The 27,694-nt window shown below is 40.6% G+C and overlaps 1 protein-coding gene across 1 annotated transcript; it reads right to left on the reverse strand.

Annotated features, from left to right (window-relative positions):
* Positions 1 to 899: 899 nt before the first annotated feature.
* Positions 900 to 27,151, reverse strand: lamc2 (laminin, gamma 2). Its single transcript, XM_060930991.1, has 22 exons — positions 26,978 to 27,151; positions 16,949 to 17,122; positions 14,565 to 14,688; positions 14,387 to 14,478; positions 14,166 to 14,297; positions 13,853 to 14,042; positions 12,027 to 12,139; positions 11,691 to 11,906; positions 11,203 to 11,376; positions 10,835 to 11,068; positions 10,599 to 10,735; positions 10,211 to 10,364; positions 8,583 to 8,788; positions 8,218 to 8,297; positions 7,824 to 7,961; positions 7,569 to 7,713; positions 7,103 to 7,249; positions 6,862 to 6,973; positions 5,589 to 5,782; positions 5,088 to 5,243; positions 3,031 to 3,130; positions 900 to 1,553 (listed from the first exon to the last, which is right to left on the reverse strand). Exons 1-22 carry the CDS (start codon positions 27,042 to 27,044, stop codon positions 1,300 to 1,302), a joined length of 3,339 nt encoding a protein of 1,112 aa, XP_060786974.1. The 5' UTR covers positions 27,045 to 27,151; the 3' UTR covers positions 900 to 1,299.
* Between the last annotated feature and the right edge of the window lie 543 nt (positions 27,152 to 27,694).

Genomic DNA, 27,694 nt, shown 5'->3' on the forward strand with positions numbered 1-27,694 from the left:
ATGTGTCAGCCCTGGGATGACCTGGCGACTTGTCCAGGGTGTACCCTGCCTCTCGCCCATAGTCAGCTGGGATAGGCTCCAGGTTGCCCGCAACCCTGCACAGGATAAGCGGTTACAGATAATGGATGGATGGATGGATATTGGCTTGGTTTCTTTCATGGTATATCAGATATATTCCGTTCAGAATATATCTGATATACCTCTCAAAACCAGCCAATATTATTGAAATCCATCCAGCGTCTGTAGCCGCATATCGCAGGCAAGCTGGAGTCTATCCCAACTGACTATGGGCGAAAGGCAGGGTACACCCTGGACAAGTCGCCAGGTCATTGCAGGGCTGATACATAGAGACAAACAACCATTCACACTCACATTCACACCTACGGTCAATTTAGAGTCACCAGTTAACCTAACCTGCATGTCTTTGGACTGTGAGGGAAACCGGAGCACCCGGAGGAAACCCACACAGACATGGGAAGAACATGCAAACTCCGCACAGAAAGGCCCTCATTGGCCACTGGGCTCGAACCCAGAACCTTCTTGTTGTGAGGCGACAGTGCTAACCACTACACCACAGTGCTGCCCCTATTTAAATACATAATATGTAAAATTATGTAATCTGCTGCTCAGCTACAAACATTTTTTCTGTAACATTTAATTTTATGCCGGAAAACGAACATTTGTAACTCTAAAATGTTTTTGTACTGACTCGATAATGTGGAAGTCATAGAATAGAAATCTATAACAAAGTTTGCATGAAAAATAAAATAGGGTGCCTAAGACTTTTGCACAGTACTGTGTGTGTGTGTGAGAGAGAGAGAGAGAGAGAGAGAGAGAGAGAGAGATATTATATTTATATACTGTATCTTCTAAAATTGAATGATTGAATATAGTAATGATTAGTTCAATAAAAGATCATCAACATTTTATTCAAAAGCACCATACACACAATAAATACTGACAACTCATTTTCAAAATTACAGGATTGTATGCACACTTTGGCTTTGCAGACACACTCACTTTAATTACTGCATTATACATGGGAATGCCTTTGGTTCAAACTAACAAAAAGCTGCATCCATCTGTATATTTCATACCTACTTTAACATTGTTTGTGTCTTACACATCACAGTCATCTTTTTCTCCCAAAGGAACACATAAATATAGTTAGTAACACTGACAAACCTCCAGTACAAAATACAAACATAACATATTAAATGTATAGTGGTGTCAATTTTCTAATTGTCTCCGAGGCATTTTCTATCCATAGGCCCATAGTTCATGTCTTACATTACACCATTAAGCTCTCTCGATGGGTGGTGTGTTAAAGCAGCCACTTGGTATGGTTTTGTTAATCTCCTCAAGGTTGCTGATATCAGCCAAGATGGTTTCGATATCGCTGATCATGCGTGTGAAGGCAGCTCTCTGCTGAACCTCTTTGTCCTCTAGCTCTTTTAGTCTGGGCTTGAGCTCTGTCTCCACACGTTTACGGCTTGTAGCTATAGCATTCTCCAGATCCGTCACCTTCTTTTCATCTACAGCTTCTGGTGATCCTGTGAGAAATGTGCCAGACTTTAGGAATGACCAAACTATATATATCTCACACAGAGCCTTGAATTTGAGGTAAGAAGTCATTCTCACACAACCATAGCTTATATAAATAAACAGATACAGCTGCAGTCAGAAGTTTACGTATACGGACATGAATGTCATGGCATTCTTTGATTGAAAGTTCTTTTAACTGTCCGTATGTAAAACTTTGACCCGTGTTGATTTTAGAAAACCCAAAATAAATTAAAACCTGTGCACCAAATTCTTGTTTTTTTTTTCTGTTAAAGATGTATGTTGTACAATCATTCTGCCACAGGAAAAAAAATCAAAGAAATCGCTGAAAGCCCAATATTGCAATTACGTTCATGTCTATAATGAAATTCATGTCCATGTACTCAAACTTCTGATCACAACCCTATATAAATACAATTAAAATTGCATGAGTCCTTAGACGTTCCAGTGAGAAACACTAATAGCTATAGTGTACATAGCTGCTAAATCTAACTAGTTAAACACAATTTAAATAATGCATTAAACTGTGTGAAAATTGGTTGTTTGATTTACATAAATTATGTGGTCGATGTCATACTAGCTTTGTTGGCAGATTAGCAGTGTAGCCTACTTATATTAGCTTGTACAAGACTGTTGTACAAATATTTACCAGAGCAATCAATACTGCTCCCTTCCGAGCTTTATTTTTCTTCATATACACTAGGAATGTAATTGAATACCAATTTGTAGAAGGAGTACTAATTTTTTTTCCCCTTGCCAGGTATCTGGTTGACACTGGAGGGGTGCATCAGGACTGGGATCCCACAGAATGTAACAAAAACGTCATGTGAATGGGAGGTGTTTTCTTTCATGTGAGCATGCAAACAGACATGAATCTCGCAGGACAAAAAAAGAGTAGATTAATTCAAATTAATATGAGCTGCTGTGCATTATATGCATTTACAAGGTTCATTCATTCATCCTTAGTAACTGCCTGGTCAGGGTCACAGTGGTTTTAGTGAAGCTACTCTAAAACCAACTACCTTTATTTGAAAGGTAGAAGCGAAAATAGTAATTGCTTGAGCTGGATTATTGTGGTGTTGTGGTATACATATACAATACACATTTAATAAGATGTAGAGGACAGGATAAGGTGCAACCAAGGTTTCTTCTATTTCTGAGAGTCAAACAGTAAACGGCAACTGTTTGCAGGGAGGAACTAAAGAATGTTGTGATTGAGGAAGTTCAAAATGTTCTTGACATATATAGAAAATGTCACTTTGGTCACTCACTTCTGTGAATGTTAGGTAGGGTGAAATAATTAAAATAAGAAGAAGATAATAAATTAATTAATGATAATCTTAAAGGTAATCATCAGAATATTCATTAGTGTCTAGTTTGGAGTTTAAAATATAACTGTAGCTAATAAACCTTTACAAGTACATTAATTATTTGAATAAAAATAGCATGTTTGTCATCAAGACTCACCAAGTAATTCTAGAAGGTTATTGACGGTCTTCAAAGCATCTCCGACAGCACCTTTGGTGTTATTTGCATTAATATACGCTCCACTGGCCTCCCAATTAACCTGAAGTGAAAAACAAATATTGAATTGAGTACACTCAGGATTTAATGTGATTTAAAGCAGGGGTTCTCAACCTTTTCTGCTTTGAGGTCCACCTATTCATACTTATAACGAGTCGGGGCCCATTAAAAAAGATTCCCAATTATTTTAGCTCACCTATTCTATTAGAATCTAACAATCTATTGTAAAGTGTATTAATGGAATGCAACATCACTCCCTGTTACAGATGCGAGCCAGGGAATTAAATAAATGCAATAAAAACAAACCTGTTTTGAATTGTATGTATTGTATTTAAAACTGTATGGATGTGCCAGAAGCCAACATAAAACCATGCATGCGGATCATTCTCAGTCAAAAGGGATTAATGATCCAAAAGTGGAGTGCAATCCATTAACACGAGAGCTTATTGCATTGTTTGTGTTCAGCAAACAAGCAAATTATTAAAACTCAAAAGAAGTGGATCTAGAAACCACTCAATGGGATAGATCCTTACACACTAACAAAGGAGGATTTTTCCTATGAGTTGCAAAATTATCCATCTGTTGAGTTCCCCGACGTCTCAAACTACCTGGTGCTGCAGACATCATTCTACACAGACAAACAGATGAAAACCTGGAAGAGCATGGAGGCGTACAACTTTTTATAGGTGGCTGGGTTAAAGAGCTGGGGATCAGGACACTACAAGATAGACGGCGGTAGACAGATCTTAGTGCAGGAAGAGCAGGTGTGATATTTAAGTCAAGTTCATTTTGATAGCGCTTTTAACAGTAGACATTGTTGCAAAGCATCTTTACAGAGAATTAAAGACTTTAAACATGCGCTAATTTTATCCCTAATTTCTCCCCAGTGAGCAAGCCTGTGGCGACGGTGGTGAGGAAAAACTCCTTCAGACGATATGAGGAAGAAACATCGAGAAGAACCAGACTCAAAAGAGAACCTATCTTCGAGTGATAACAGATAACATGATTAAATAGAACTCGTTTCTATAACAGTGTCCTATATAGTCACAAAGTACAACTGTGTGACCATGAAAATCATTATAGTTTTAACATGAAGTCTGTTTTGTTGAAGTTATAAACAGTTCATTGATGGAAACTTGAGTGCAAAACTGTTCATGACAACTGCAGTCCTAAAGTTAGCAAGTCAACTGTAGTCCTCAGACATAAATGCATTACTGTAAGTGTCCAGTGCTATCTTCCAAGTGGTTTTTTTTTTTACAAAAGCAAAACAGATAGCAGAGTATTTTTTTTAAAGATTTTTTGGGGGGCTTTTTCACCTTTATTGGATAGGACAGTGTAGAGACAGGAAATGAGCGGGAGAGAGAGACGGGGAGGGATCGGGAAATGACCTCGGGTTGGAATCGAACCCAGGTCCCTGGATTTATGGTATGGCGCCTTATCCACCTGAGCCACGACGCCCCCGTAGCAGAGTATTTAAACAGCGTTATAAACATGGCTAGAAACAAATGTGATGGTGATAATGCTTCACAAAGCCTCTGTGAAAACAGCTTCTGTATCTGTGCTGATTGCGCTCAAATCAAGGTCAGGTGTTTCCCATAACAACCGGGTCCCAAGCATGTGCACAACACACTCCATCAGCGCACGCGGCCGCTCGAGCTGCGCCAGACTCAAGCGCGCAAAGGCGTGACAGTCAAGTGTTCACCTGCTGTGTGACCACAACTTTTATCTCACATGTATATCGCCATCAGAATGCCTTATTTTCATTGATAACCCATCGCAAAGCATTGCCAGCTGAAGTGTGACCGTAGCTTAATGAGGCGGATGGGACATCGGATGCAACCCAGCAATTGTATCCTACTACGAGTAAAAAAATGAACTTCAACTTGAAAAAAAATTTGCAGCCCACTAGATGGTGCTTTGTGACCCACTAATGGGCCGCGGCCCAGTGGTTGAGAAACATTGCTTTAAAGTTCACATGAGTGCAGGCATGTAGGTGTTACCTTCTCAGCTAGCTCCCTCTCTCTCTCTGCATTTGTTTTCTCTTCAGTCAGTTTTTTCCTGGTGGCGTCTGCTTGGTTATTTAGCACTTCCAGGCCTCCCTTCAGTGTGGTAGCTGTTTTCAAAAGATCTGAGGATGGCAGGGAGCCAGACATTCCCTACAGAGATAAAGAGAACAGGCTCATGAGCAAATTCAACATGTTTGCATCCCCACTTTTCAGAGTGGCTTCACGGCTCAACTCCAGACTTTAACTGAAGATTCTCTCCGGCAGGACTTTATTCAATGTTACCACTTAAACATGTGAACAGAGAGAAAACACAAACATCTTTCCAGAAAATGCAGAACAAGCGTGAATACGGATCACTGTGTTGTGAATAATTAGCACCTCCTGATGTCACTTACATTTGCATTTTGTCATTTAACTCATTCTTAAGAGGATCTTCTCTCTTGATTTAAATAGATGTAAATGTAAAATGAGATGTTACATGTCCATTTCTCATACCTCTACATTGGCCAGAGTCATGTTTAGCTTGTTGAGCGTGGCCAGAGTGTCATCGTAGTCACCCAGCTGGTCCAGAATGGCCTGAGTCTTGTCATTGTTGACGACAGCTTTCCCAATGATGTCACTAATTATGGGCAGTTTACTAAGGGCATCATCAGCCAAAGACTTACTCTTATTTATCTGGGCTTCAAATCCTAAGCAAAGTATAAAGACTTTTTTTTAGCAATAGTCCTGCTAACATTTCTAATGTAATGATTGTACTAAAAAATTTAAAGTTACCCCACATATCCAATTCTCATATATATATATATATATATATATATATATATATATATATATATAGAGAGAGAGAGAGAGAGAGAGAGAGAGAGAGAGAGAGAGACATAATTACATACACAGTGGGACCACCGAAACCACAGACAGTAGTGTACCATATATAAAGCTTGTTTGTGTACATACACACCTATATTAAAGTTTAATTTGTAAATTAAATACAATATGACATCAACAGGGGTGGCACGGTGGTATAGTGGTTAGCGCTGTCGCCTCACAGCAAGAAGGTCCTGGGTTCGAGCCCCGTGGCCGGCGAGGGCCTTTCTGTGCGGAGTTTGCATGTTCTCCCCGTGTCCGCGTGGGTTTCCTCCGGGTGCTCCGGTTTCCCCCACAGTCCAAAGACATGCAGGTTAGGTTAACTGGTGACTCTAAATTGACCGTAGGTGTGAGTGTGAATGGTTGTCTGTGTCTATGTGTCAGCCCTGTGATGACCTGGCGACTTGTCCAGGGTGTACCCCGCCTTTCGCCCGTAGTCAGCTGGGATAGGCTCCAGCTTGCCTGCGACCCTGTAGAACAGGATAAAGCGGCTAGAGATAATGAGATGAGAATGAGATGACATCAACAACAGTAGCTAATAACAGAATAACACAATTATAACAATATACTGTAATAATTGTATAAAACAGTCTGACATTTCTGCCTTTTTGGCCTGGTGTAAAACATGGACAACTGAAACTGTGGTGGTCCCACTGTATATACTAGAGATAGATAGACACAGAGAGAGAGAGAGAAGTAGGAAAATGCTTGCCAATTAAAAATAATAATAATACTGAAATTAAACCAGGTATTTAACGTTAAAATGGCTCTTGCGTAGAGAGTAACATGGTTCACACAGTGCCTACATACAAACATTAGCACATGTAGGTGGTTAATTTGCAGTTAACATGATTCATTTGCTCTCTGATGGAAGAGTGCTATTAGACCCAAAATGTGTTCTAACCTTTGAGCTTCTCCAGAGCCTGATCCACACTGCCCAGATTGTTAAAGAGCTTCAGGGCTTTATCTGCATCTGCTTTGGCAATGTTGGCCCTGGCAAACAGGTTATCCTGGACCTTAAAAGAATCAGCACAAGGCAAGGGTAAGCTTAAACACTGGTTTAATATTATTTACCAAAAATGTGATTCTGAACAAAAACTGTAGGGTTATGTTATTTATTATGTATCCACGAGCTATTTCTTTACCTGCTTAGCATTTCTGAGCTGATTCATAAGTTCCACCGCCTCTGTCTGATCAGCCTCAGCCTGATTAGTCAGCTCCACGAACCCGGACACGTTACTCCCAAATGAATTCTTCAGACCATCCAGTGTGGCAACCAAGCTGTTAATGTCCTTTTGTAGACAGAGAGTTGATGAAGTGTATTCATTAATGCATTGTTTAAATGACCACATCGCACAACAAATATACTGGTAATAAAACCAACACCTTTTGTGTATGGGTGAAAACTATCAACCATTACCACTGAGTAGACACAAAACATTAAAATGGCAGGAGGCTATGATTTGATTCTGTATGATGGCACATTTCCTTTTGAAACAGGAAATCAGGGAGGGAGTATGTCGACCAGCTTGACCACTACTGTATCAGGCTAATACTTTTAAAAACCTATTCATTATGCCAAGCTGAAATCTACAGTTCATTGCTCAGTACCTTTGGGGCTTTTGGAATATTTTTCTCCAGGTCAGATATTTGTTTCAGAGTTTCCAGGGCCACTGTGCTTTCTGCCGCTGCTTCATTACTCAGATGAGCCGCCTGCTTGTTCATGGTATTCACCAGGGCTTTGTCTATCTCGTACCTGCCACAGTGATTAAAAAACCCACTATACATCAGTATGTACTGTATCTATACAGATTTGTTGTGATGGAATAAGCAGATAGCTGGCATCAAACAGTCCAAGTTACTTACTGAGTCCTGAGGCCATTGAGTTGCTCTGTGACTTTGTTTTCTCCATTGATGACAGTTCGCATGAGAGCCAAAGCATTCTCAGCCTCAAGAAGAGACCTCTTTGCTGTCTGCTCTACCTTTGCCGCCTCACCTGTGTGACTAAAGAGAAAAATAACATTCTGAAGTCAATAATGCCGTGTAAAAAAAAACCAACAACGTACTGTAATAAAGCTGTGGACTTAAACATGCACTGCCATTTTATGTAAAGAAAATGCTCTATACAATTATTTCTTTTTGTTTCACCCTTGATTAATAATACTTTGAGGCTAATATGCCATTAGATAAATAAAATAATGATATTCACAGTAGCATCAACTGATAACGTTGTCAAGCATAAGAAAGATGCCACACTCACTTCTCAGCGAGATCGTTTGCTTTCTGAACCAAATTGGACCCGATGTTTGTACCTGGTGCTGCATCACCTGAGGGGAGCTCCTAAATAAATAAATACAAAGACCGTATAGACAAATGAATCAAGACAAATGAAACACAGAACAGGTGAACACAATAGGGCAACAAACCAATAACAGAGCATGAGCGGAGACAGGACTAGACCCAAAACATGAGCATATGGCATTGTAAAGAAAATCTTGATTTAAAAAAAAAAAAAAGAAAATCACAATGAGAAACGTGATGTGAAAGGGGACAAACATTCAGCACCCATTTTATAATATCAACAGAACTGCTACAAGAGCTATTAAAATATTACAAGACACTTACAATTGATTGGATGTCCCGCTTGGCCTTTTGCAGATTTTGCCTAATATCACTGATGAGTTCCTGGATGTCAGCCACTTCTCTCCGATACTGCTGCTCCTGCCAGACAACGTTTTGTATGGTCTTTGAGATGTCCTGTATTTTCCTCTCATCTCTCAACTGATTGTTGCCGATGGCTACCAACTGGGCATGAAGACTCTTCTCGGCCTCTACAAGATGAATGATGAAAATTTATAAATCAGGCAGCAGAGGTGGAAAAGTCCTGGAGTAACTGTACTTACTGAATGATACTGAAGTATCATTTTAGAGGATTGATCATTTACCTGAGTATGATTATAATGAATACTTTGTATTATTACACTATTAGACTTCATTATATTTATAAAAAAAAAAAAACTTTTACTCCTTACAATTACTTCTAAGTATTTTTGTTCTGGAACCAGTTCAATCAATCACATTTTAGTGCAACGTATCTTTATTACTTCCGCCAACTTTGTTGAAGGAGGTTATGTTTTCACCTCCATTTGTCTGCCTGTCTGTTTGTTTGCTTGCTTGTTCCCAACATAACTCTAAAAGTAGTGAACAGATTTTGATAAAATGTTGAGGAAAGGTGATCCATGGGCCAAGGAACATTTGATTAGATTTTGATGCAGATCCAGGATTTTTTTTGTCTGTTTCCAATGTATGTCAAAAAGTAGTGAACAGATTTTGATTAAATTTGGTATACAGCTTTCGTATTATCCAAGCTTCAAGTCATTTGATTTTGACATTGGTAATATGTGGCTTGGTGGAGGTACGGTATGAACTCTACTGAGCGCCCTTCTAGTTTATGAATGATTTCAAAACATCCAAAACACTAGTGCCTTCTGTATGACTTCGGTATGTTTTAATGCATCATTCTATGATTAAATCATGTAAAGTGACATATAATCAGTAATCTCCTTGCTGAGTTTCCTGCAGCCAAAATAGTCTAGATCTACTGATTTCTCAGTCTCACTCATTTTATAATATAATAGTTGCCATGACTGAAGCCGAAGTATATTAAATCATGGGCAGTCCTTATTAAAATGTAACCATCAAAAACAACTATAATATCTCACCTGTACATTATACATTTGACATAACTTTCTTTAATGAAGGAAAAAATGACCTGATCTTGTTAATAATGTCTATGACTTTTAACAAAAAAAGAGCAATGTGGTTGAATTTTGAATTGCGTATCAATGAAGTCATTAGAAAAGACACATCCTCCCAACCCTAATCTTAAGTTCCATATTTTTTTTAATCCAAACTGAGTCCTATCATTAAAGTAATGTCATTTACTTTTACATTTAAGTGTGTGTCATTTTCATTCGCTAGATTTTTAACACAGTACACATACTTTCATTTAGTATGGTGTGTGTTCTCTTTTGTCAATTGGTATATCACATTCTTTATTTGAAATGAATGAATGGAAAATTAGCTGAAGGATGACTGAATTTATTTTGTATATCAGTGTACAGTATTGTCTTATAGTATTATTAACTACAATGTAACAATATGAAATGATAAACATCACTAGAGGGTTTTAGGGTTTGTTTGGTTTTTTTGGACTCCAAGAGTATAGACAAAAAAGAAAGCGAGTATTTTACCAATAAGTGTGTCTGCGTCACTTTCCACCGTCTTGACCATTTCCTCAGCAGTGCTGATCGCTTTCTCCATGGCCCTAGTGATGTCCACACCACCAGTCCCTACTTCGTTAAAAAGAGCCTCCACCTGCTGCAGCTTCTTCACATACTTCCTGATCTGTTCATCACAGCATCGCAACACAGCCATTAACTATGTTTCTCATTCTACGTCTTCATTTACAGCTGACAGAACAAATATAAGATATAGCGCCATGTACACATTGCTACTGGCCAATCAGTTTGAGTGCTTTTGTTTTGGACAGTTACTTTTCCAAACTGACTTGAATGGGAGAATTTATTCAGGGAAGAACTGACTGGCTGGGTCTGAAATGCAGTACATATTTCCCCCCACCTGGCTCTTAACAGGGTTGAAGCATGATGGACACGTTGATCTGACACACTTTTGTCCCTCGAAACCTTCTTTACACTTGCACTGGCCCTGCTCGCTACAGGAGCTGGCGATTGATCCCTTTGGGTTGCAGTTGCAAGCTACAAGACAGAGAGGAGAATATAATGAAATGCTTGTTTACATCAGCACAATGTATTACATCGTTGCAAGATTTGATTAGACTCCTGCTTCAATGTTACCGTGACATGCATCGCCGTCTTTGCTGTGGAAGAATCCGTCCATACACTTCTCACACTGAAAGCCTGTAGTGTTGTTCAAGCATTTCAAACACTCCCCCGTCAAGCGGTCACAATTGCCCACAGCGTTTAAGTCCAAGTGCCCATTACAGTGGCAGCGCTGGCAGGGGCGCTGAATGCCACTCTCTCCCAGAGGATCACCATAGAAACCATCACTGCACTTCTGGCACCGAGAGCCTATAATTCAATACAGGAAAATAAACAGATAATTATTTTTCTATTTTTTAGAGCCTTCTTTGTACAGACTCGATGGGAACAGTGTAGCTGGATCTCTATTAAGCTTTATTCTAGTCCTGCTGCTTGCTCCTCACCTGTGGCCCCAGGTGGGCATCTGCACTTTACATTCAGGGTCCCTGCAGTGAGCGAGCAGATGTAGCCTAGAGGGCATGGGCACTTCTTGCAGTCTCCAGGAATCTGAGGGTCACTGTAGTAACCAGTAGCACAGCCTTGTCCACTAGGAGTCTCATCAGCTGAGTAACAGTCCCCTGGAAAGAACACACCACATCAACCAGGTGTTATCATCAACCATGTGTTATATGTCCTGATAGCTTCGGCCTGGGTTTTGTAATTAGTAACATCCCAAAAAACAGGCGCGTTCTTAATCCTTTTTTTAGTTTAACTGCATGTAAAAGATGACTAGTCCAAGTCACTTGTCCACAGATGTCTAATCCACTCATTTTTCTAAATTACTGCTCAACTAGTAAAAACAAATCATCCACCAACTCATACTTTACAATTTGAATAATTCATCCATTAACTATCAGTACACAAATATTATATTCTGAGTAGTGGAGCGTACCTGTTTCAGGATCACAGCTTCCTCCTCGACAGGCACATGGCTCACACTGGCTTCGGACACCCTGTCCAGGGAAACGTCTTTTATAGCCTGCAGCACAATGCTCACAGAACTGGCCTTCGTAACCTGTTGGACAATGGCACTTCTCCACCCAGGATGCAGGGAAGCCAGGACCCAACCGAGCTGACACCAGAGTGACATCGTCCAGATAACCATGTCCTGATGTAAACACGTAGCGATTAAAAACATGCAAACAAACCATGCCTCTCCTATGAAGTATAGTCACAAGAGAGACAGCATGGTGTAAATGGACCTTAATCAGTATATATGCATACACACCCCCTTCCCCAAACGTGACTCGGATCTTGATGGCTGTAAGGTTACTCAAAAGGGCTTGAAACTCTGGTGCTGAGAGCTGAGGCTTCCATCTGCTGTTGGGTTGTTCATCCAACCTATAAAATAAATAACAATACTCTATACTCATGTACAGGATGAATAAAATAAACAAAAAAAAAACCACTGTACATTGTGGATGTACATTGTGGATGTTGATAAATATAGACTTATAAGAATAGAGAAAAGATAATGATAAGAATGGAGGCAAATGTATCTAACAGACCTAACTGTATCTAAAACAATCATTTTGCTTCTTTTTAGAAATAAATGCTTAAAATCTGAAAAATTACTTGCCAACCAAATGAGACTATTTCAAGCTTGAAATAAGTAAAAATGGTTTTGTATATTGTATGGTATCTTCAAGATCCTACTGGAATAGCAAAATATTCATCAACTGCACATGCAAGTCATGAAGTAATATGTCATTTTCCTTGCGTTGTTGGAACTTGTTTCTTTTGAATTCTTTAAAGTGCTGAACTCAGGCAATACTGTAGCTGGAAGGCTATTAAAGCTGGCACTGCACCAGCTGGGGCTTTGTTAAACATTGCTATGCCCAGACTGCACCCACTAAACGGCAAAATATTTGGTTAGGAACTTCTCTGTTAGAGAATGCAGAGGCAACACTGAGAAAGTGCACTTTCATTAGGCCATTCTTCTAATACCTAATGAATAGACTAAATGAGCAATAATACATTAACATCTGAGGTTGCATTTCTATCATTTCAGTATTCTCGTAGTCGGCGTGACGTCACGAACACATGACAACAGGCGCCATATTTGACTAGGTGAAAACATGTTTTACCCAACTTTGTTAGTGTTCAGTGTTTTAGTAAGATTTTGTTAGTTTTAGCTTAATATACTCGTAGAATGTCCTACCAGTATCAAGATAGTTTAGCTGCTGAGGATCTAGCTCGTTATAAATTGAAAATCAGTGTTGTTGGACTGGAGTTATGTCCGTACAAGCAAGGGTGGGACAGGTGTCAAAACAATGGTGACTTATGGGTTTTTGCAGACAGATTTATATTATGAAGCGTCAGCAAGTTTTCAGAATGTTTATTGTGGCAAATTCACCTATTACTGCTCATTTGTCGGCAATTAACTCATACAATAACAGAGCTGTTACTATCACTAAAAACTCATGTCTATTATAAATTATTTTCTTCACTTACCATTGATGAAATGACGACCACATACATATGTATAGTTAGATTTGGGTTCCCATAACTTTCCATAGTTAACAGATCCATCAGCTCTCACTTCACACCTGTTTACAGCCCTCAACCATTTTTCTCTCCTTTTACCCAATAATGGTATCATATGAAACTTTAAACCTTCATTTTTTATTGAATTGGCTGTACAGCCTGCTACACAACACCCTTTAGGCATGCTAATAGCATAAAAAAACTCTCAAATTTGAACTAAGTTGCTACAATACACAAACAGGCTTCTCCCTCCCTTTCACCTAAACCAATATGGCGGCTGGGTTGTCATGGAAATCACATGACCAGTGATCCGGATGTCCGACTTCGAGAATGCACAGAACCCAAAAGTAAAGTCTAATATTAAAATGATTCGAGCCAATTCCATAACCATATAGCCACCTGGTAATATTTTATGCAGAAAGCATTGCTATCAGAATCTACAACCCCGATTCCAAAAAAGTTGGGACAAAGTACAAATTGTAAATAAAAACGGAATGCAATGATGTGGTCTGCATGGGCTATATGGGGATCGGGTTAGGTCAGATTACTGAAAACACCAATGCTTACCTGAAAGTGTAGGTGATTTTCTTGCCACAGGGGATGACAGTCCTCATATTTCCCAGTGCAGCAGAAACCTGCAGTCCAGCTCCTTCTAACACGACATCTGAAGTCGAGGGATAGCGGACTCCTCGGTTCAGACGGAGTACGAAGGAGAGTGTCTGACCGTAGCTCAGAGCCTGGTTCCCCAGATACTGAGCTGAGCATGACACAGAACAGGAGGAAGAGAAAGTGCATTAAAATTTCTATTAAAAACACTTTATCATTCCAGTCATACTTATTAATTGTGATTAATTGTGATTAATTGAGTAAAACTTGGAACCTGGAGCAGAAAGGTAAACAGGTAGCACGTCTGAAGAGCTGACCTCAACGCTGTGGTGTGTTGGAGACCAGCGGAATTGTACCTGGGGTGGACTCACAGTCGGAGAAGTGATGACTCGCCAGCCTGCCATCCCTGTATTTAGATCACAAACCCTTTTCATAAAATATTCCTGAGTTTTAGTGGCTTGTTATGCAATTTAATCCATATAAACTCTGACTCACCTTGATCAAATGTTGAGATGATGTTGTAAACTGAGTAACCTTGTGCTGGGGAGCATTCATTTGAATGTCCATTACAGAAACAGCTTTTCTTCCTACACACAATTTAAGAAGTGTGTTCAGTGATAAACATAAAATGACAGGACTGCTTGAGTAATTGTAGGAGTCATCTATTACTCACTGCTGTGGCTCACAACCGGTAAGTGGGATTGAAGATCCGTTAGTGCAGCGGTCACACTGGGTCCCCTGCACATCTCGCTTGCATAGACACTGACCCTGACTGTCACATCCTGGGCCCTCAGAGCCTAAAGAACATAAAACAGTTTTCTTTGAAGTCCCCGGCAACATGGTTAAAATATGTTTGTGGCAAAGATCAGTCAATTAAAATTCATTTAATTAATAAATGTGTGTGTGTTTGTGTTTATATACTCCTGAGGACCAAACATCCCCACAAAGATAGTAAAATCTGACAATTTCGATATTGTGAGGACTTCTGGATTGTCCCCATAAGGAAATTGTTGTTGTTAAAATAAATAAATAAATAAATAAATAAAGTCGCAAAAGTTTCCTTTTTATGAATGAGGTTAAGGTTAGATTTATGTTCGGCTTCACCACAGTATTAATTAACTGAATTAATAATTATGTCGGTGGCACGGTGGTGTAGTGGTTAGCGCTGTCGCCTCACAGCAAGAAGGTCCGGGTTCGAGCCCCGTGGCCGGCGAGCGCCTTTCTGTGCGGAGTTTGCATGTTCTCCCCGTGTCCGCGTGGGTTTCCTCCGGGTGCTCCGGTTTCCCCCACAGTCCAAAGACATGCAGGTTAGGTTAACTGGTGACTCTAAATTGACCGTAGGTGTGAATGTGAGTGTGAATGGTTGTCTGTGTCTATGTGTCAGCCCTGTGATGACCTGGCGACTTGTCCAGGGTGTACCCCGCCTTTCACCCGTGGTCAGCTGGGATAGGCTCCAGCTTGCCTGCGACCCTGTAGAACAGGATAAAGCGGCTAGAGATGATGAAATGAATAATTATGTCAATGGAAGGTCCTCACAAGGATAGTGAGACAAACGTGTGTGTAAAATTTTCAGGGTTCTTTGAAAGGTCAGGAACCAATGCAAGTAAAACTACACAAAAATCATTTTGGATTTATTATTAAGCACACGTTCTACGTGTTCATCCTTACCCTCTACGCATTTGCTCAGCTGCTGTATTGCATTTTGATCAACATATTCAGATTGTCATGCTTGCTCAACATATTCCCACTAGTTCCTGAATTGTCAGACACCCTGTAATGTATAATATGGTAAAAAATTCTAACTAGATAGAGTTTGTGCTAGATAGAGATTCAGACACAGTAAAGCTGAGTGAGCAGGAAAGACATCAATTCAGTTTCTGTGTTTGGAATAAAATCTGAGTAAACAGATGGATAATTCTGACTGGTACTTAAACCTGACATCATCGCTACCAAATATATTTCCTCCCAAATAAAATCATCCAAAAGAAAAGGACAGGAGAAAAAAAAATGGCATATCTTTGCAGTCATTGAAAACTTCACCAGAGAAGTTGTCGCTAAATCTAAGAATCTAATTCCAAAAATAGGTGTAGACTATTTGGAAAGGACAACCTAACTCATTTTCCACTTGTCATAAAACACTGAGTTGGGATATTTAATATAATACTGAATATTAGGCATTATTCTATCCACATTCACTGGATATGAGCAATCGTCCACTCTGATTGGTTAATCTACTACTAGGCTATCAGCTCATATACCATGAGTAGAGAAAAACAAAATGGCGGAGTGTGTCGCTGAACCAACCGAGGACGAAATAAAAACTCTACTTGAAAACAAAACTACAACAAAATATGGAATAAAAATATTTGATGGTAAGAATGTATCCTTTTTTTTATTTTTCAAGAATTATTATTATCGCATTTTTCACAAATTGCTCCTGTCATTTTGCTGGTTTGTTTACATTCTAAGCAGAAATGGGTTTGTCGGACGTTTTGTATAAAGTTGTGATTTATCGAATTTGCAAAACATAAAAATAAAAATGCTCGGTCTCTCACAATCCAGTGAATGTGGATAGAATAAAACAGTTATTCCACTCAATCTCGTTGTACATGGCTTATAGCTGACTCGGCGTACGACTTGATTTCGTGGAATACCTGTTAATTATTAGGGAATTTTCTTCCTTTTCGCTCCTCAATTTTCCTTGCCACTGCATTGCTTTTTTGGGATAAATAAAACTGAAATTAACTGAATTGAATTGAACACTTTAATCAGGAACCTCAACCTAGTTGTGATATCGAGCAATGATAAAGGTATGTTCCATATATTTTCCAATTTCTTTAATGAAAAAAAAAACCTATACAGATAAAAATACCAAAATACATAGCTGTTGTACAAAAAAGCATCACGCTTAGTTGTATGGCTTTGCAACATCAAAATACATTTTAAAAATAATAGTAAATAAATAACTCATAATATAGTTAAACTGTGGGGGGGATGCTTTATGAAATGGTTGAGCAGATGATTAAAGGACTAAGCTCCATCCAGATGTTTACGTACCTAAAGGGTTGCAGTAACAGGGCAGGCAGCGCTCTCCTGCTCTCTGGTGGTAGTATCCTTCCTTACAGCTCTCACAGTGCCGACCTTCAGTGTTGCCTTGGCAGTTTGCACAGCGCAGGCCCAAAGAGTCTCGCACGCAGTACAGAGCCTTTCCATTACATGTGCATTGTGAGGCTACAAATAAACAGCAAACAGACAAAAAGTCAGATGAAGTCAGATGAATGTAAATTATACAAGCAGTTTTCATATGTGGAGTCACAGTGCTGTGTGTAAGTATTCCACTTCAATATTGTGTAGCGTGAAAAACTGATAGTTAGGGAAATGGACTTAACTAAGATTATATCACGAATCTACACAAAACAGTCCATGATACTGAAATGAGGGAAAGTTAAAGATAGTTTGCAAAATTATTCCCAAATATATATATATAAGTTGTGATTGTGTAAGTATTAAACCCTGTTGCAGTGTAAATTAGTTTGAGTGCAACCAGAAGTCATATCATTAATTGAACAGAGTTTAACTGTGTGCAAATGAAGTGTCATGTCAAGTGATCTCAACATGAATACACCTGTTCCTAGAAGGCCCCAGAGATTATTAAAGAACATGCATAAACAAATAGCATCATGAACACCAAGCAGCTACGAAAACATGGAAAACTATTCATCAGGGTTTGCTTATCCATCTATCCATTACCTGTAGCCACTTATCCTGTTCTACAGGGTCGCAGGAGCCTATCCCAGCTGACTATGGGCGAGAGGCAGGGTACACCTAGCCTGGGCCCGCCCATCCTAAGCGTGACGCAACACGAGGGCCTGTTGCGAGCTTAGTCTGGCCAGGCAAGCTATCTACAGCTCTTCCAAGCTCCCGAAAAATCGGGAGCCAATCAACTTTGAGCATCTCCAACGGCCCTGGGTAGAGGCGTGTTCAAGGCACTGACGTAGTAGAACTGCGACCGAAAGCCATAGATTGTTTACAGAATCATGCTGTATTGAAAGCATTCAACGGAGCAAAGAGCAGCCCTGGAGGTATTTATTGAAAGGAAGGACGTTTTCGCCTTGCTCCCGACCGGCTTCGGTAAGAGTTTAATCTACCAGTTAGCCCTGTCGCGTCACATACGTCAGAGGAAAGAGTGATGTGATTGGTTTAAGCTTCGTCACAGCCTTTTCTGGCTTCGACCAGTAGCAAACTGAGGCATTTCAGGGAGGCGGGTCAACCACGGGCTCTGGGAAACGGTTGGGCTGAATATCTTGGCCAGACCAATAGCTCGTAGAGCTTTGAAGTCGCGTTAGCCAGACTAGGGTACACCCTGGACAAGTCGCCAGGTTATCGCACGGCTGATACAGAGACAAACAACTATTCACACTCAATTTAGACCCACCAATTAGCCTAACCTGCATGTCTTTGGACTGTGAGGGAAACCGGAGCACTGGGCTCGAACCCAGGACCTTCTTACTGTGAGGCGACAGCGCTAACCACTGTGCCACCAATTAGCTTATTTAAAAATTAAATACATTTTAAAAATCCCATTTTGTGTTTGCTTAAAGACATGGTGGCAACTCAACAAACAAGTGGAAAACGGTTCTGTGGTCTGGTGAAACCAGAGAAGCATGGTGCTGATAGGATCCTGTTGCAGCATATTACATTACATTACCCAGTCACTTTTTCATATTGACCCAGTCACTTTTTTTTTGATGGCCTTCTCTAGGAAGAGCTGAGTTTGTGCCATGTTCTTGCCATTTCTTGTTAATTTATTTAATATCGATCCATTGGATGCTTAAAGTTTTGGATAATATTTTTTGGAACTAAGACAAACCAAGATCTATCCATTATCCATAACTACTTATTCTGTGCAGGGTCACGGGCAAACTGGAGCCTATCCCAGCTGACTATGGGTGAGAGGCGGGGTACACCCTGGACAAGTATCCAGATCATCGCAGGGCTGACACATAGAGACAAACAACCATTCACACTCACGGTCAATTTAGAGCCACCAATTAGCCTAACCTGCATGTCTTTGGACTGTGGGGGAAACCGGAGCACCCAGAGGAAACCCACACAGACACTAGGGTGCATCAGTTGCCCTCACTTTCATAAAATCTGATGCATTTTTGTTTGGGTGTTCCTTTTCACCAATAAAGACATCCTGTAAAATGTTTTGACCATATTCAGAAGTCTAATGGTGGCACCATGAGGTTCATTTTTTGCCAAAAAACGCCTATTTTATGTTTTCGCGTAAGGTTTGAATCACAATGTTGGACTCCATTTATTGATTTCTTGTGACCCAGAGATCATGTTAAGAACCTTTGCAAGGGATTGAGAAGCATTAATGTGATTCATAATACATGTGTATTGTTTAAAAGTAGTTGAACAATGATTCAATGAACAGCTAAAACTCAAACTGTGCTTGATAATATATTTAGAATATGTACTAAAAACGTGTATCTAAGATATTTGGTATACTCTATAAGGTGCCATAATGTTTCATGAAAAGTGACTGAAATTTTGTCATAAAAGTCATAAAATAGCAGCTTTTTCCAGAACTTTGAGCTCCTGGTGCCACCATTAAACTTTTGAATTTTGTCAAAATATTTCACCCAGTGTGTTTTCTTACCAAAAGGAACATAAAAACAAAAATGCATCATGATCAGAGGAACTTTTCATTTTTACGGGACAACTGATGCACCCTAACAGACACCATGCAAACTCCACACAGAAAGGCCCCCGTCAGCCCCTGGGCTCGAACCCAGAACCTTCTTGCTGTGAGCAGATAGCGCTAACCACTACACCACTGTACCACCCCCAAACCAGGATCTGTTTGGAAAACAGGAAAGTTTCTGTTGCTGCTTGAAGTTTAGGAAAAGTTGTGCAACTTGTGCAAGTTTAAATTACGTCATAATCAAAATTTTCCAAACAAGCTGATAAACTCCTAAGCCAGTGTTTGGCCACACCCTGAGATAGACACCTGCATTCTTCCAGTAGCTGGAGCAGGCAATGCAATACAAACACAAAGAATGTGAAAAGGGTATGGTAGACAAGGTAACAAGAAGACATCCAGGACAATAAAGTGAGTTAATCACAGGCGTGTCCACATAGGAACATGAAGTGAACTTGCTTTCGTTGCCTGAACAATAAATGAGTAGTAGCTTTGGGCAGTTTTTCTTGTATTCTGGGGTATTTAGCACTAGGCTGATCAGGTCAACAGGATCAAGGACAAATGAACATCAACTGCACAATGCATCAGCTCCAGACAGACATAACGTTCCTACTAATATACCTACACTGCACTGATTCATTCTCTGACAGGTTAGTAATCAAACAGCTGTTTGAGAGAGAGTTGAGCCCTGAAGTAACAAATCTGAGAGATATGTTTAAAGGGGAAAAAATATATACAGTAACTCACAAACTTTTGTATTCATCATGGCCTTGTTTAAGTCTCATCTCGTCTCATCATCTCTAGCCGCTTTATCCTGTTCTACAGGGTCGCAGGCAAGCTGGAGCCTATCCCAGCTGACTACGGGCGAAAGGCGGGGTACACCCTGGACAAGTCGCCAGGTCATCACAGGGCTGACACATAGACACAGACAACCATTCACACTCACATTCACACCTACGGTCAATTTAGAGTCACCAGTTAACCTAACCTGCATGTCTTTGGACTGTGGGGGAAACCGGAGCACCCGGAGGAAACCCACACGGACGAACATGCAAACTCCACACAGAAAGGCCCTCGCCGGCCACGGGGCTTGAACCCGGACCTTCTTGCTGTGAGGCGACAGCGCTAACCACTACACCACCGTGCCGCCCCACAATGCCTTTGTAGTGTAAAGAAATGCCACTTTTCTGTCCCTGTTCATTGCTCCAAATATCAATATCTGTAATGGGATTTAAAACTGGGTGGCACAGTGGTGTAGTGGTTAGCAGTGTTGCCTCACAGCAAGAAGGTTCTGGGTTCGAGCCCAGCAGCTGGTGAGGGCCTTTCTGTGTGGAGTTTGCATGTTCTCCCCGTGTCCATGTGGGTTTCCTCCGGGTGCTCCAGTTTCCCCCAAAGACATGCAGGTTAGGTTAACTGGTGACTCTAAATTGACTGTAGGTGTGAGTGTGAATGGTTGTATGTGTCAGCCCTGTACCTCTCACCAGGGTTCGAATTATAAATTTGACCCTATGGGGGTCTCTATTTAAAAAAAAAAAAAGCAACGCATACTCGCTCTCCTGGACCTGCGCACTGCAGTGCACAGCTTTCACACACAGACGCACGCACACACACACACGGTGTTGCATATATATATATATATATATATATTGTTAAACAAATTATATATATATATATATATATATTGTTAAACAAAGGAAGATCGTTGTGAGCTAGAGGACAAGTCTTCTTCGGACTTAACTTCACATTCGATTCCGCAGGCTGCAAATTTCAGTTTGCGCGCATAGTGGTGTGGTGGTGAAGTACAGCCGTACATGTTGCGGTTTAATAACACGTTCAATACAAAGTTATGGCTGCATGGTGATCGGAAATGAAACGAGTTTTATTTATATTTATATGGTGATATAGGCTATTCAAGCTTATTATGGTGATATATGACGTATTTGAGAGACTTCCACAGAAAATTAAGTTTGTTTCTTTCATGGGAGCCTGAGGGAATGGGAGCTCAGCTCCCATTGGCTCCCACGTAATTCGAACTATGCCTCTCACCCATAGTCAGCTGGGATAGGCTCCAGCTTGCCTGCAACCCCATAGGACAGGATAAGTGGCTACAGATAATGGATGGATGGGATTTAAAACACATTTTTTGTTGTTGTTATTCTGCCTTTAAATGAAATATGAGCTCAACCAGTTATGACAGTTCCTCAACCTCAGCTACATCACTCCAGTTCAAAATTTGCCTCAACTAGGGATGTGTGCAAGGCTGCTTTTTTAAATCCCACTTGCTCAGTTATTATTTTTGTTTGTACCTACCCAAGATATTTAGGGGGCCAAGCACTGAAGGTATGTATACAGTCTATTAGAAGTGTATAGGTTTTTGTTTGTTTGTTTTTTTATTATTCCTCATGTATTTATTTGTGGGGCGGCACGGTGGTGTAGTGGTTAGCACTGTCGCCTCACAGCAAGAAGGTTCTGGGTTTGAGCCCAGCAGCCGGCGAGGGCCTTTCTGTGTGGAGTTTGCATGTTCTCCCCGTGTCCGCGTGGGTTTCCTCCGGGTGCTCCGGTTTCCCCCACAGTCCAAAGACATGCAGGTTAGGTTAACTGGTGACTCTAAATTGACCGTAGGTGTGAATGTGAGTGTGAATGGTTGTCTGTGTCTATGTGTCAGCCCTGTGATGACCTGGCGACTTGTCCAGGGTGTACCCCGCCTTTCGCCCGTAGTCAGCTGGGATAGGCTCCAGCTTGCCTGCGACCCTGTACAGGATAAGAGGCTACAGATAATGGATGGATGGTATTTATTTGGTTCCAAAACTAAAATTTTCCAAAATATAAAAAACCTCATAGCTTGATTTAAACGATCACAACTCAGAAACCCAGGTAGTTCCTAATGCTGAATGAATGCTGTAAATCCACTGTGTTGATATTAATGAACGTTGTCAAGCACACTCTGTTCTCCACTATATCCCCTGTGAACCGTTCTGTCAGGCTTTCTGAATTTTTTTTTGTATCTGTCTGTACATTATGTGTTCATTACAAATAATGTCTTCAATTGCGCAACACATCAATACATCCATCCATTATCTTTACCGCTTTTCCATCAGGGTCATGATAGAGACTGGACCCAATCCCAGCCTACTTCGTGTGAGAGGTGGGGTACACCCTGGACAGTTCACCAATCTCTCACAGGACTAATACAAGCCCTTTTTGTACAGATATTCCACAATATTGCTGTTAAGAAGACCCGTCAATATGCCAGCTTTGGTTTTTTACACTGAACCAAACAAAGGCAGCATTAAACCGCACCATTGTGTGTTTTTACATAGCGCACCAGTGTTCCAGAACCAGATGCATGTAACACAACAGAGCCTTGGCATCTAGGGTGACTTATACCATACTATGCTTCAGAAATACGAATGCCCAGAGCATACCGGTGTTGCTTTCAAAACAATAACGGTGGATGAACTGAGTGTTGAGGTGCTTTCGCTTGCCATGTACATACCGTAGTTTGAAGAACTGAGCAACGTGCTTGTGCAATCAGAAATATGTTGGAGAACAAACTGAACAGAAGTGGGAAGAGATTTGAGGCAGAAAAGTGTGTGTGGTCTTTAGACGCTGTACACCAAAATGTTTGAATTTGCGAATGGTCTCAGAAAGAAGAATGTCAATGTCAAAAACGTCATACCCCTGTTCCGTAATGCCGGCTTGGGCCTTTTACACAGACATTGATTACTACCTGCTCTATTAATACCCATAATTATGAGAGGCAGACCCCCCCCCCTCCATATTCGGACCTTGACACAGAACAGTGGGGCGGAAAAAAGGCACGACATTCCCATCTTGAACAGCATAGCCACTTGATCTAATCCACATGTCTTTGGATTGTGGGAGGAAACCCACAGTGGCACAAGGAGAGCATGCAAACTCCACAGAGAAAGGCCCCGGTTGGCCACAAGGCTTGAACCCAGAACCTTTGTGCTATGAGGCAACAGCACTAAACACTGCACCACCATCCTGTCTCTCAACAACACATTTAAATAATAATACATGTAATAAAAAGCATCCTGGTTATTGTGATGAGTGATACATCAACCAGTTACTATATCTACACACTCAAGGTATATTTAAGTTATTCCATGAAATTGAGTCGTATATGAGCTGATAGCCGACGAGGCACGTAGCGTGAAGATTGAGTGGAATAATTGTTTTATTATATCCACATTCACTGGATTTTGAGAAACAGTGTTTTTATGCCGTAGCATCAAAGTACAATTTGTGAAATTTACAGTAGCAATTTGTGAAAAATGCTGTAATAATAATTCTTGAAAAAAATATATATATATGTTCTTACCATCAAATACTTTTCTTCCATATTTTGTTGCTTTTTTTGTATTTATTGGGGGGGGTTTGTTTTCAGGTACAGTTTTTATTTCATTCTCGGTTGGTTCAGCAACATGCTCCACCATTTTGTTTTTCTCTACTCATGGTATATGAGCTGATAGTCTAGTAGTAGAGTAGCCAATCAGAGTGTGTGATTGCTCATATTCAGTGAATGTGGATAGCATATGATCTGATATACTACCAATTTCCTGCAACCAAATGAGTCAAGAGTGACTGGTATATAGAGGATATGACACGGTTGCGAGAAGATATGAAGTTTATCTTCTCGTGGTGAACATATTCACTAGTTCACTTTGCTCACTCGTGAATATGTTCACCACGAGAAGATAAACTTCATATCTTTGCGCTATATATGAAGTTTATCTTCAGGTGGTGAACATATTCATAAGTGAGCGAAGTGAACGAGTGGAAATACTTCCACCACGAGAAGATAAACTTCATATCTTTGCATCACCATGTAGTGCTCTTTATATTATATGGACACATCCACAAAAAAAATACGCAAGTTAATCAAAATAATTTTAATTTTGTACCAGTTTGCCATTTTAACAACGCGCATCTAGTAAGCGGGAAAACACTGGGAGTGATGTCATCGGAGTGAAATACTGGAAAATATGTGACTCGGATCCGCAATGTACACTACCGTTCAAAAGTTTGGGGTCACCCAGACAATTGTGTGTTTTCCATGAAAAGTCACACTTTTATTTACCACCATAAGTTGTAAAATGAATAGAAAATATAGTCGAGACATTTTTCTGGCCATTTTGAGCATTTAATCGACCCCACAAATGTGATGCTCCAGAAACTCTATCTGCTCAAAGGAAGGTCAGTTTTATAGCTTCTCTAAAGAGCTCAACTGTTTTCAGCTGTGCTAACATGATTGTACAAGGGTTTTCTAATCATCCATTAGCCTTCTGAGGCAATGAGCAAACACATTGTACCATTAGAACACTGGAGTGAGAGTTGCTGGAAATGGGCCTCTATACACCTATGGAGATATTGCACCAAAAACCAGACATTTGCAGCTAGAATAGTCATTTACCACATTAGCAATGTATAGAGTGGATTTCTGATTAGTTTAAAGTGATCTTCATTGAAAAGAACAGTGCTTTTCTTTCAAAAATAAGGACATTCCAAAGTGACCCCAAACTTTTGAACGGTAGTGTAGATAGATAGATAAAACAGTTATTCCACAAAATGGAGTCGTACATGAGCTGATAGCCGATGAGGCACATACAGTACCATTGAGTGCCTCATCTGCATGGGTTTCCTCCGGGTGCTCCGGTTTCCCCCAAAGACATGCAGGTTAGGCTAATTGGTGGCTCTAAATTGACTGTAGGTTTGTATGTGAATGGTTGTTTGTCTATATGTCAGCCCTGCGATAACCTGGCGACTTGTCCAGGGTGTACCCCGCCTCTCACCCATAGTCAGCTGGGATAGGCTCCAGCTTGCCTGCGACCCTGTAGGACAGGATAAAGCGGCTAGAGATAATGAGATGGATGGATGGAAGATCAGTAAGTTTGCCACCACAGGAAAGTCACAAGAAATAGAGATTTTTAAAGAAATGAGGCAGGTGAAAAAGAAAGTGTCATTAATTAGTATAGGTAATAGTATGGGGCTGAGTAAAATTAAGGATTAATTTCACAAGTGATTTCGAAGTTTTGAAAGCGACGAAGGCAATTTCAAAACTTTGAAATCACGAGTGAAATTGATCCTTAATTTTACGAGGAACCATACGATTACTTGTTTATAATATATAGGGCCAAATTCATACTTCGGAAGCCATTCAAGTTCACAACATTTGTCATTCACATTTTCTGAACCAATCAGGGCACAGGACTATCTTGTACATTTGAATCAGTTTCTAAAGCATTCTTTGTTTTTGCAAATCTCTCACTTTTCCCTCGAGAGCTTTTCGTGATTCTTGAAAAGTAACATCTTTCAGGATTGATCCTGGATATTTCTCTTGTCTCAGATGCCGATCCAATGCTACCTGCATTACTTTAAGAGAGTCTGGTTCGTAGTTTTCCCCATTTTCTTTCCTCACTTCTGCATAAAACTGCGATAGCACCTTGTCTAACTCACAGCATTCATATGCCACTTAGAGAGTCGTTTATTTGTCTTTCTGCGGCCCATTTCTTAAAAAATTCGTACTTTTTTGGTATTTTCATTTTCGCTTGCAGCTTTCAACTGGTTTATCTCTCATCTCATCTCATTATCTCTAGCTGCTTATCCTGTTCTACAGGGTCGCAGGCAAGCTGGAGCCTATCCCAGCTGACTACGGGTGAAAGGCGGGGTACACCCTGGACAAGTCGCCAGGTCATCACAGGTCTGACACATAGACACAGACAACCATTCACACCTACGGTCAATTTAGAGTCACCAGTTAACCTAACCTGCATGTCTTTGGACTGTGGGGGAAACCAGAGCACCCGGAGGAAACCCACGCGGACACGGGGAGAACATGCAAACTCCGCACAGAAAGGCCCTCGCCGGCCACAGGGCTCGAACCCGGACCTTCTTGCTGTGAGGCGACAGCGCTAACCACTACACCACCGTGCCACCCTATGTCAGCCATTTTGTTGACAAAATTTGCTAAATTTTGTAACCAAGCAACGAACTAGCCAATAGCATTTCAGAAATACGCCCCCCCCCCCCCCCTTGATTGACCAATCAGAATTGACTAATTTGGCCCTATGTATTATAAATAAAATAAAACTGCAATTTATTTCTTGTCAGATCACTGTGGTATAAGAAAAATAAATAAATAAATTTAAAAAAAAACCACTTGGTGAGTGCTGTTAGAGGAAAATAATCTACTGTAGTGTGGTGACAGTTCAGTGCAATGAACATGGGCGTCGTGGATTACTTTCCTATAAAAGCACACCACCAAGTGTTTTAATCCTTGTGTTATTCTGTACAGGTCTTGCAGCAGCACTCTTCCAGTTTAAAACGGTTGAATAAAACAAAAGCGCACTTACATGGATATGTTCCTTGAACCGGATACCAGGCGCAGATTGCGCACAGAAAGATCAAAGCGCTCTTCATGTTCCAGTCGCTCCGAGTAAAGTCCCGGTGTTGCGCGCGCAGGTGTGTGTGTGTGTGTGTACGGTAAAGCCGGAGTCGACTCTCTGAACGCTCCGCGCGACTTGTTTGCTGCTCGAACCTCAGTGCGCGAGCTTTTAAACTGTCTGGAGGCTCGTGCATGCGCCAACACGCCGCGCGCGCTTCAGTGACTCACCGACCCGCTCTAATAAGTAACGTTTCTTACAGTCTGAAGAAGAATGGGACTAAACTGGGTCATTTACAAATCTCAAAAACTGATATTATATTCACAATAGAACATAGACAACATATCAAATGTCGAAAGTGAGACGTTTTGAAATTTCATGCCAAATATTGGCTCATTTGAAATTTCATGACAGCAACACATCTCAAAAAAGTTGGGACAGGGGCAATAAGAGGCTGGAAAAGTTAAAGGTACAAAAAAGGAACAGCTGGAGGACCAAATTGCAACTCATTAGGTCAATTGGCAATAGGTCATTAACATGACTGGGTATAAAAAGAGCATCTTGGAGTGGCAGCGGCTCTCAGAAGTAAAGATGGGAAGAGGATCACCAATCCCCCTAATTCTGCGCCGACAAATAGTGGAGCAATATCAGAAAGGAGTTCGACAGTGTAAAATTGCAAAGAGTTTG

The sequence above is a fragment of the Neoarius graeffei genome, chromosome 1, assembly GCF_027579695.1.
Source record: "Neoarius graeffei isolate fNeoGra1 chromosome 1, fNeoGra1.pri, whole genome shotgun sequence".
Lineage (NCBI taxonomy): Eukaryota > Metazoa > Chordata > Actinopteri > Siluriformes > Ariidae > Neoarius > Neoarius graeffei.